At 43.3% G+C, this 10,781-nt stretch overlaps 1 protein-coding gene across 1 annotated transcript; it reads left to right on the forward strand.

Annotated features, from left to right (window-relative positions):
- Positions 1 to 1,599: 1,599 nt before the first annotated feature.
- Positions 1,600 to 10,452, forward strand: LOC113982103 (corticotropin releasing hormone binding protein). Its single transcript, XM_027710042.2, has 7 exons — positions 1,600 to 1,776; positions 2,215 to 2,308; positions 2,930 to 3,087; positions 5,121 to 5,331; positions 6,775 to 6,923; positions 8,204 to 8,321; positions 9,725 to 10,452. The coding sequence occupies exons 1-7, from the start codon at positions 1,696 to 1,698 to the stop codon at positions 9,880 to 9,882; spliced, it is 969 nt and encodes a 322-aa protein (XP_027565843.1). The 5' UTR covers positions 1,600 to 1,695; the 3' UTR covers positions 9,883 to 10,452.
- The last annotated feature ends 329 nt before the right edge of the window (positions 10,453 to 10,781 follow it).

The raw sequence follows: 10,781 nt of genomic DNA on the forward strand, positions 1-10,781 counted from the left end.
CTGGAAGACGGGGAGTGGAGGGGTCGAGCAGTAATTCTAACCTTATTCGTCTTTTCAGAGAGTGAACATAAGAAAAGTAAGGCTGGGCTCCCCTGCAGCCCCTTCTGGCCCCACAGGATCCTGATGGTCTCCAGGGCACCTCACAACTCCCTTAATTAACCGCCCAGCTGTCTCTAATGCAAACTGGGACTAAACCATGCAGTTTTCCAACTAAACTTGTCATTCCCAAGGAATTTGAATGGATTTCAGATTCCAAACTCCCTTCTGATAATCCTTGCATAAAATGACAGTATTTAAACAATTCAAGGTAAGCACATGAAAATAAATGGATTCAGTCTTGGTTCATGGGGTAATTAACTACTCAGTTGCCCAATACAGTGTTACCAACCTTTGAATGCAACCTGATACCAAAGTTCAAAAAGAATGTTTTCCATTTTCTTAGTGATTTTTATGCTCTTGAAACCCACACAGATACAGCAATTTCACAGAAGTTTCATGCAGATATGCAAGAGTATTATAGTTTACATTAAAGTAATCCATAAAATAAGAATTACAGCATAAGTTCAGAGCCATAGGTGTGTAGACAGAATAGTATTTATTTAGTTATTTTTCAACCAACAAATTGGGTGAAACAGCAAGCAAATTTTTCTGTCCATAAGTTGTCACAATGAAATCGGGAGCAAGAAACTTTAGACTTTGCAAGTCTGGCTCGTATTATTTCTAAGTTTTGGTGAACCAAAGTGACAATTTGACACAGAATCACAGATTAGAAAGAGATATTAGCCAGAAGCCTAAGGTGGGAAAAGGTTATTACCCTCTGCAGAGTGTTGATTCAGAGATGGTTCATCCTGATGAGAGGAAAACAAGAATATACTGTACATGTACTACCTCTGCTGAGTTCCTGATCTTTAGTACCCTGCAGGGTTACAAGTTTTGACTTCCAGATTCATCATTTAAAGGTCTTTCTAAGGTTTCCCTTGAAGATCAGGGCTGAAGCAGTATCAGGTGTTCTGTGGCAAATATACCCTTGGGAGACCCAAGTTTTCTTATTTCTGTATGAAAGCCATCTCTGACCAAGAGAGCTGTCTGGTTTTGTTTGTGTACTTGCTGCAGAGCCCTGGAGGGATGCTGGCCCAGGCTGCAAACCTGCCTGGGACGCAGGGGTGCCCACCCAGGCCTGGCCAGTGGGAAGAACCTGACATGGGGGCTGCAGAGAGCTGCATGTCATGGAGCAGCAGGAGGGAGATAGGGAGCCCTGCAGGTCTGAAATGCCCTGGAACTGGGAAGCAGGAGAATAGAAGAAGGGAAGAATGCTCCTCATTCATCACTTTGGAGTAACCGCAAATAAACACACTGCATGAGTCCCCGTCTGCCCGGGGATGGGCTCTCTTCCGCAGAGCTTTTCAGCTCCACCAGACAGTATAGTAGAAAAGACATCTGTCAGAGAGGGGAATTTGACTGGCTTGAAAATTTGTGGCTGCGATTTGGACCCTCGTCATGCCCACGTACTGTGTCACTGCAGGAGGAATTCAGTTACCATGGGTTACCCTATCAGTACGGGGACCAAGTGCCTCCCCTCCCAACAGCTCTATAAAAAGAGTCACTCCAAGACACCCCAGCGGCTCCTGCCTACCGGCACAAACAGGGAGAAATTTGGCCACGGAGAGAGGGAGGGCCGCCAGAAGAGGTGTCAGCATGCCGTCTGCTTTCCAGTTTCAGTGCCACCTCGTTCTCATCTTCCTGGCAGCCTCCAAAGGGGAAACCAGATACCTAGAGGTGAGCAATACAGCTGGTGACTAAAACACCTTTCTGTGCTTTTAACTGCTGTCTTCTAACTTGTACTCTTGGCTTTCAAGCATTGTGGTTTTTTCTCTCTCCCCTCCTCATCCCACCTCTCCTGCATTAAACCTACACCTGGTTAACATTTAATGCAACAGTCCCATGTGTCCTGCACTCCCTCTCCATTTGTTTATCATCAGCATTTTTGCTGAGGATTTAAGAGATTCACTGTGCACTTAGCTGCTGGGCTCACCTCTAAGGTGCCAGGTTTATTTCTCCTCTGCTGCAGGTTGGCAGCTTTCTGACTGAGCTCTTCCATAGCAGCACTGCTTCTGGAGAAGGGATTTAATGTGCTGTGCCTGTTCTTCAAAGGTGCAGGGAGGGGGCTGCATTTCACTTTGCCCCATACTCTTTTTGCCCTCCATCTTTCACCAGGTGAGGGATGGTGGTGAAGATGAGCCCTTCCTACTCCTCAGTGAAGATCTGAAGCGAGAGCTGTCTGCAGGACAGATCTACCGACGGTCACTCCGTGAGTTTTCTTGATGCTCTAGTAGGAACCATTGGTGGGTAGGAGAGTCCTGGAGGGACCTCAGGACTCAGGGAGGGGAAGGGGGCTAATTGGGAGTGACAAAGGTGCAGGAGCTTTTTGCAAGGCCAGGGAAAAGAAGGACAAAGTGTTAAAATCTCAGAAAACCTGTGGTTGAGGCAGAGGGTTGAGGCTCACAGTTAATGGTCCCAAATAATGGGAGCTGGATGGGGATTCCACATCCATGTCCCTGGGCAGGGTCACATTGCCAAGGGATGGGGCAGATGTAACAGCTGTGATAAGCGAGAAATCTGAAGGAATAGAGTATTTGTGCACTTGTGCACATACACACACAGAGTTTTCTGCTCAGAGATGCTTTGACATGCCACCCCCCCTTCATCCTGCTGTCGCACACTTGTGCTCACACATGCAAGTTACTATTTATCCTCTGATGCTGGGCAGGGTCCTAATTGTTTCAGCTGGCTCTCCCTATCCTCACTGCCAGCTAGGTCTCAGTGTAGGGGGGTCTCGGCTATCCCTCTCCTTCCCTGAACTGTGGGAGCTGTCACTGAGTCTCCCTCCGGAGCAGGCAGAGGCAGCAGCCTCATGTCCCTGCTTCTCCAGGGTGCATTGACATGCTGAGTATAGAGGGGCAGTTCACCTTCACCGCAGACCAACCACAGCTGCACTGTGCAACCTTCTTCATCGGGGAGCCCGAGGAGCTCATCACAGTAGAGTACGACTTTGTGAACATCGACTGCCAAGGGGGTGACTTCCTGAAGGTAAGAATCTGCAAGTCTCACTCTGCTTCCTCTTCCTTGCTATCATCTGGCTCGGGAGGGGTTTGCTGTGCGCAAGGGGCAGGCAAATATGTATGCATACGTGTGTGTGTGTGTGTATGTGTGTTTGTGTGTGCAGAACAGGCTGCCATAAAGCAGCCATCTCTGGGATGGCTCCTTCTCCTCCCTGAGCCACTCAGAATATGTGTCCTCTCATCACCATCCCTCTAAAGCCAAGTCAGATGCAGGATGAGGATAGCTCTCCAAACTGCAGCACCAGCTCTTCTGAACTTTTCCAGAAGAACCTCTCCTGAGCGTCCATACATGGCAGACTGGCTGAAAGGTTTGATCAGTACGAGCCAAGCCTGCCAGCCCTATTAGGAGAGTTTTCTCACTGCACTGTGAATCACAGAAGCCCTGCAGATAATGATACAGTTCTCTGAAGAGCCCTTACTGCTCTGGAACCTCTGCTCACAGATCACTTAGCATCAGATTATTAGTGAGTGGATCATGGCAGGCTTTAAAATTCGCCTGCTAGAGCTTTTCAGGACATGTACTCTAAACAGAAAGAGGCCCATGACTCAGAGTATCAAAAAACTTTACCAGCCCATTTTTCTGGCATGTAGGAGTGTTGTCCAAGATCTGAACTCAGTCTGTGAGAGAAGGGAAGGCTCAGTGGTCCCCAGCTGCTCCCCTCACCTTGCACTTTGCCCTTTGCTCTGCCGTGACCAGGCACAGCATAGACCCCATCCCATCTAGTGGTGAGCTAAGCTCCAGGGTGGGGAGGAGGAGGAGGAAAGCTTCCCTTTAGCCCTTTATTTGTCTTCTGCTCTTGGAGAGGTACTGTTCCCCTGCTCACTTTACCCTGGGAAATCCTGCTCCTCTCCCCACATGGCTACAGGAAGGCTGACTTCAGCCTCTTGTGGGTCCAAGGCTTTTGTACCCAGACTTACGATCTCTCATGGAGGCTACAAAAATACCGAGATCTTTGACACTATATTGAGTGTCAAAGATAGTGTCACTTTCTTTGGCCATGGTGTCCCAAGTTTCTGTATTTATACAGGCAGCTTATGTCTGGTGTAATTTGAGCACCTGCTCTTCTTTACTTCAGAAATTTGCAGCGCTGGCAAATTCAGAGACCTATCCTGATGTTTTTACATCAGGAAGTCCCACATACTCACACTAGGATTACTGACTGAAGCAATGGCAGAATCCGGTTCTTGAGTTTTGGAACTGTTGACTGGCACATAGAAGGAATTACCATGTGAGTGCAGCTAGGAGGAAATTGAAACAGCAAGGCAGGCAACTGTGTAACTATGCTAGAGCTAAGACATATTTCTACATCTTTCTCTGAGCACGGTAAGGGGAAATTGCTACTGTTTTGTTGTGAAGGAAAGATTTGTAGAAGTCAATGCTGAGCGTCCAGCCAAGTATGCAGCATTTGTTCTGCTTTCTAGTGGTTAGCATGAGGTGAAAGAGCAGATGCAGATAAGAACAATACCTCTGCCAATAATTCCTCTGCAAGGTTTTATTGTACTCTAATACCTCCGGAAGGCCCCTGGGACCATTAATGACAAGCTGTCAAACACGGATTGTGGAAAATTACAGGCCAGATCAGTAGATATAATGCTCACAGTGCTCACAGTGCTCATATTTCTTGTGGCTTCCAAATCAAGCTCGTCAAACACTTTTCATAGTAACAATGAAATTGCAATAGTAAAAAATAAAAAAATGTGATGATGCTGAAGCAAGAAGAGATACTTCCCTGAAAAAAAGATAACTGAAATTTTTACTTGAAGGAAATAAAGACAGCATTAAAAGTTTTATGTATCCCTTTCCTAAATACCAATTGAAGCATGAATAACTAGTTAAATGCTAGAAAATCAATAAATACAAAGACTTTTTGTTTTCAGCTGGTGGCTTTGAAGAGGCTATCTTGGTGTCAAAATAAAAGTGTCTGTCATACTTAATGTTTTTATCCTCTGCTAACAGAGCAATAAGCAAAAGCATTGTTTTCAATTATTGAATCCCTGTAGGTATTTGACGGCTGGATACTCAAAGGAGAGAAATTTCCAAGTTCCTTGGACCATCCCCTCACTGCTTCTCAAAGATATGTAGACTTTTGTGAAAGTGGAAACATTCAGCGGAGCATCAGGTCATCACAGAACGTAGCAATGATCTTCTTCAGGATTCATCAGCCAGGCAATGGATTTACTGTCACAATCAAGAAAAATACCAATCTCTTTCGTAAGTCTGCATTTTATATCATCAAAGGGGCTTGCATTTGGGGCTGGAAGCAAAATGAATGTGTTGGTTTGCACTGAATTCTCTCACTGTCATTATCTGCACTAACACAGCTCTATTAAGCCCAGCAGAGCCACACATATCTGCAGATTTGACTCAGGCTCAGTGTGTGTCGCAAGAAAAAGAAAAAAAGCTTAAGAGATAACACAGGCATGGCTTCGATATACAGGACCATAAGGCTCTTTCTTTCAAATAAGATCTCTCCCAGTCTAATATTGGCATGTTCCAATACATTTGGGTAGAACAAATAGTATTAATTTAGAGAGTTAAGCAATTTCTAGATCTGGGTGAACAGCACAGTAAAAATATTTGAAAAAGGTCAACAGTAAAAACAATGTATCAAATAATTATGTGATAGTTATGAGTGATATATGATCACAAGTATTTATTTTCATGTTCCACAAGCCTGTGAGCTGACAAGGCACAAATAATCATGGAATAATAGAACGGCTTGGGTTGAAAGAGACCTCAAAGATCATCTTGTTACAACCATGGCCAGAGATGCCACCCCCTAGACCAGGTTGTCCAGGGCTGCATCCAACCTGGCCTTTAACTCCTCCAGCAGTGGGACACCCACAACTTGTCTGGGCAACCTATTCCGGTGCTTCACGTGCATTGTTTTTTCAAGAGGAGACAGGACACTTAACAACTATTGTTCAGACTAGTCTGATTTATTTGCCTTACTATGCAAAGTGACAAAAAAAAAAAAAAAAGACAAAAGGTGACAGCATGTCTGCCCTGTCCTTAATCCAGGTTATTCAGACATGAGTCTGCAAGCTGGGTCCCCAGTCTGGTGGATATGATTATTGTGCAGTGGCTGGTGTTCTTGACTGTCCTGCTAAAGCAGCTGCAGGCCCTCAGGTCTGTGTCAAGGATCCCTTGGGAGACATACATAGATGATAAGTTACTCCCTTATTAAGTTTGAACCTAAAGATAAAGTTACACTCTTGTTTCAGTGATGTATTTTGCAGGGTAAGGAGCTCCAGTTAAGAGGAGCCGAATTGGAGTTAGGGGGTTGCTGACAATATCAGGCAATAACCTGTCAAAGCTAAACAAAGCCCTCCACCCACATTTAGCCTCCTTCAAACTGGCAAACTGTATGAGCCCTTGACAGTACGAGCCCCTGACGTATGGATTTGGGGTGTGAGCTCTCCCATTGATTGCTTCACCATCAAGTTCTGTCAGACTTCATGTTACAGAGTAAGAAATGGGAAGGGAAGTTTTAAGGAACAAATTTTATGCAAGAACCCCATAAAATGCTATATGCATATTTTTCAGCACTTGGTTGTAACTCTTAGTAATTAAATCACCTCTGGTTTTTTGGTACTGTAAGTACATAATTTTGCTGCACTCAGTATAACTCTTGTACCTTCTTCTGTGTCCCAGCTTGCAACGTCATCTCTCAGACTCCTTCAGGAAGGTTTACCATGGTCATTCCTCACCAGCATAGAAACTGCAGCTTCTCAATAATCTACCCAGTTGTGATAAAAATATCTGATCTTATCCTAGGACATTTAAATGGTCTCTTTTTAAAGGTGAGTTCTTTATTTCCTAATAAGTTACTACCATGTGCAATCTTCTGGGTGCAGGAGAGGGAGGGCGTTAAGCAGGATTAGCCTGTGGCACTGGTTCCTAAGGCATGTGTGCTCCAGACCACTTGGATGCCTGCTGAGGGCTCTGGTTTCCCCCAGAGAGGAGAGTTGGGTCTGTCTCTATCTCTATTGTCTCTGTAATCTTGCAGTGGCAAACAAATTATGCAAAGTACCATTAGTGCATGTAACTACTGCTTGCCTAACAAAGGGTAAGAATTTCATTATAAAGAAAGGAGCATGTCTGTATTTAAACTAATGAAAGCAGCAACTGCTCTAAAGAGAGAAAGGAGACACAAATTAGATAGTAAGGTATTAGCATGGAGAAAATACAAATGTGCTCAGAACTGACTGTCTGCTCAGCATGCTGAGCATCCTCTGCTCCATTTGCTCTGATCTGGGGTTCGGCCACAACATTTGGTTCTTGGTGAAGAATACAGAGGAGAGGACAAGAGCTGTTGGTGATACTCTGTGCCTGGGAGGTCTAAGAATGTGCCAATTCCAAAATATCCAGAAGAATAGAGCAAGAAGGTTTGTTTTGTCCTGCCAGTGAGTCTGGCAGCCTAGGTCCTTCATGGGGACTGCCAATGTATGAGTAAACCGGGCTTTGAGAGATGGGCAAGAGAATTAGTTGAATTATTCAGAGAAGGGCAGAAATGGGACAACTGCAAAGGAAGGTAAAGAAATCAGGCATCTAAATAGCAGGTGACGGCCCAAAGGTGCTCAAGGTGTCCATGTACTTGTGGGCCCAATATACAGTGAGCTCCTGTTTTCATGCAAAACTACCCTTTTGGTTAATTCCTACTTTAATTAACCTTTGCCACAACGGTGCATTTTAGAAGACTTATTGCTCAGGAATGAGTATGGCATAGTGGAACTGAAGTTCCTGTCTGCCTGCTGAATGTGTGTTCGCGTGCAGCCCTTAACTGCATTAATTTGATTACATCCAGAATCAGATTGCTTATCTGCACTAAAAGCAGTTGAATTACCACCTTAACTACTCGTCAGTAATTTTGAGAGCCTACTTAGGTCTTTCTTTGGAATTAATTAAGGAAATTAACTTACTAATGTCAAATCAAAAGAGTATTACTCAGGATGAGAAACTGATTTCACACAGGTTTGAGCAAAGGGGATTTCTATAACCTACTGTTGGCTGCAATCATGTCTAGAGAATTGCTACATTTTGAAGAAAAATGATAAATAACTTTTAGCCTTTGCCTTTTTAGAAACCATCAGTAGGCTGTGCAGGAGTGGGAGATTTTGTAGAGCTTCTAGGAGGAGCTGGCTTAGACCCATCCAAGATGTTTCCACTAGCTGACCTCTGTCACTCCTTTCATGGGTCTGGTAAGAACTCCACATGATAAAACAATTAACCAGAATAAGATATGCAGACACCCACCCCACCCCCCATCCCAATCCTGCAACCTGGATTTCCTGCTAGACTGGTGAACTTTACATCTAGCAGAACATGTGATCTAAAGCTATTCAAATCTGTGGTTTGGCTGTGTGTTACCATGACCACCTTGCCCTGCTGTAATGATTATAAGGTTAAATTATACATATTTTAAAAATGCTTCTCCTACGACAAATATGATTATTAGAATGTCAGCACATAAATGAGTCTGGAAATTCACAACAAAGGAGGGAAAAGTGGTTACATTCTCATTTAAGGAGCTTTTCTCTCACTTACTCAGTGTTTCCAGAGCCTTCTTTTCTGCTACAGGTGTAACATATACCCAAAAGCCTTAGAGCTCTCATTCTCTGCTTTGAACCCTGTATGGTCTCTTAATCTGTTTCACTATCATGACAGGTCAGTGACTTCTCCCCATGAAAATAAGAATTCCCAGTTTCTATAATATTCAACAGCAGACTACAAAGTGTGGCAGTGATGTGATAGACAAACCCCTGTGGCACACCTGTCATACCTCAGGAGTATCAGTGGGGCACCAGACAAGTGGCATTTACACAGAGTTAGAGAGCAGGAACATGTCTGGTACTTCACCCCTGTGGTCTCCCTTGCCTTTCATCACACCACAGCTTAACAGTCCAGGCACTGTTCAAAGACTTAACTGGCAAGTGCTGGTGCTGATCAAATGCTGAGCACTGAGATGAGATTAAAATGTTTTGTGAAGGAAATGAAATTCCATCTCAAGAGCCCCTGCTTTTTCAATGACACACCAGATTTCTCCAGCCATGAGGAAAGAGCTCCAAGTTCCCCAAATGAAACAGGCTTTGCCAAGCCCCTACTCAAATGGCTCATCTAAAGCAGTGCTTAGTGATACTTGTTTTCTCTCAGAGACAATATGCTGGGCACTTCCATTTGAATTTGTCTTGATGGGACTCTCAAGTGCCTTTGTTAGTGTGAAGAACCTCCTTATGAACAAACACACTCTAATGGGAAACATTTCAGTATTGCTAATTTTGGTTATCCCTGGGATAGAGTGCCGTTATCCTTACCCATCACTCGTGGCATCTAACAGTAGCACATAGATGTGGAGAGGCATTTGCACGAGTGAAGGTTACAGTGCTTTACTAAAAATCCAAGCACTGTAAAGCAGAACTAACAAATACAAAAATTAATCAGCAATATCACGACTGGCAGGTCATTACCACACACAAATTTGCTGTATTTCCAAAATTGCATGCATCAGTGCTTTATAATTCCCAATTTATAGATCTCTTTTCCTGCACTCTCTCTCATGTAAGTGTATCTTTATATCTCCTTTATATCTCTCTTCCCTAATTAGCCCAAATGAAGATTGGCTGTGACAACACCGTGCTGCGAATGGTCTCCAGCGGCAAACACATCAACCGTGTGACATTTGAGTATCATCAACTTGATCTGCAGGAAACAGAAATGAGAAAGGAGAACAGCATTGAGGAATTCTGCTTTCCTAGTATCTGAGAAACCAGGCCATGTATTTTCACATAGCTAATGAAAATAAGGTTCTGGGGAATTAAAACAGTTTATTTTTTCCTTTAACCAGCTAGTATTATTGAGCCTTTCTATAAGCATATTTCTTTTGTCATACAAATCAGTCATTCCCATAAGCAAGCAGGAAAAAGCAGCAAATATATTAATCTTTGCTATTATCGTTATATTCTTTCTGTGCTCATTTACCACATCCAAAATCAATAGCAAGAATAGAAGCGTATGTTTCCCATATAAATATTTTTAGGAAAATAGGCACAAGCCCTAGTCTGAGGAGGTATGAAACCCACAACAACCACAAACTTCAGGCAGCAACTTTATCCTTTTATATCAGGTATAAACAAAAAAAATTAGATGGTGAAATACACTTCCAGTTTTGTAAGAGGAAGTCCAGCATTAGTGTGTTTAAAAACTACTGGTTTATTTATGACTATAAATGTACTATTTATTTCTAATGACATGTTTTTAATAAAAACTTATAGCATGAGACTTCCTTACACAAATCTAAACATAAATAAATACATTCGAAGAGTTGGCAAAGAATTAGTATGTTGTATTTTTTTCTGAAGAGCTCTTTTAACATTCTGGTTAAACTTCCTAAGTCACGTGCAGTTTTCTGGAAATTAAAATTTTGGACACACGTTGCTGTAAAACCATGGACTATTATGGGCAGAAATTCGATTTTCCAAGGTTGCTTACACCTCCGCATGGAGGAATTTCCTGCAGTACACTCTTCCGGAGTTTGTGTTCAGATGTCCTGCTGATATGTGGAGGCAGGGATACACAAATATACAATAATTTTTTCCAGGCCTTTGGTGACCCAGAAGAGGAATGTTAGCCTGACAAGCTCTAGGAAGCACAAGCACAGCAGA

Source organism: Pipra filicauda, unplaced genomic scaffold (genome assembly GCF_003945595.2).
Source record: "Pipra filicauda isolate LSUMZ 115617 unplaced genomic scaffold, ASM394559v2 scaffold35_size7292922_pilon, whole genome shotgun sequence".
Classification (NCBI taxonomy): Eukaryota; Metazoa; Chordata; class Aves; order Passeriformes; family Pipridae; genus Pipra; species Pipra filicauda.

Coding starts and splice junctions, on each gene's coding strand:
- LOC113982103 (XM_027710042.2), top strand. CDS start 1,696: ATGCCGTCTGCTTTCCAGTTTCAGTGCCACCTCGTTCTCATCTTCCTG. Junction 3,088..5,120: donor AAGGGGGTGACTTCCTGAAG/GTAAGAATCTGC, acceptor GAATCCCTGTAG/GTATTTGACGGCTGGATACT. Junction 8,322..9,724: donor TCACTCCTTTCATGGGTCTG/GTAAGAACTCCA, acceptor TTCCCTAATTAG/CCCAAATGAAGATTGGCTGT.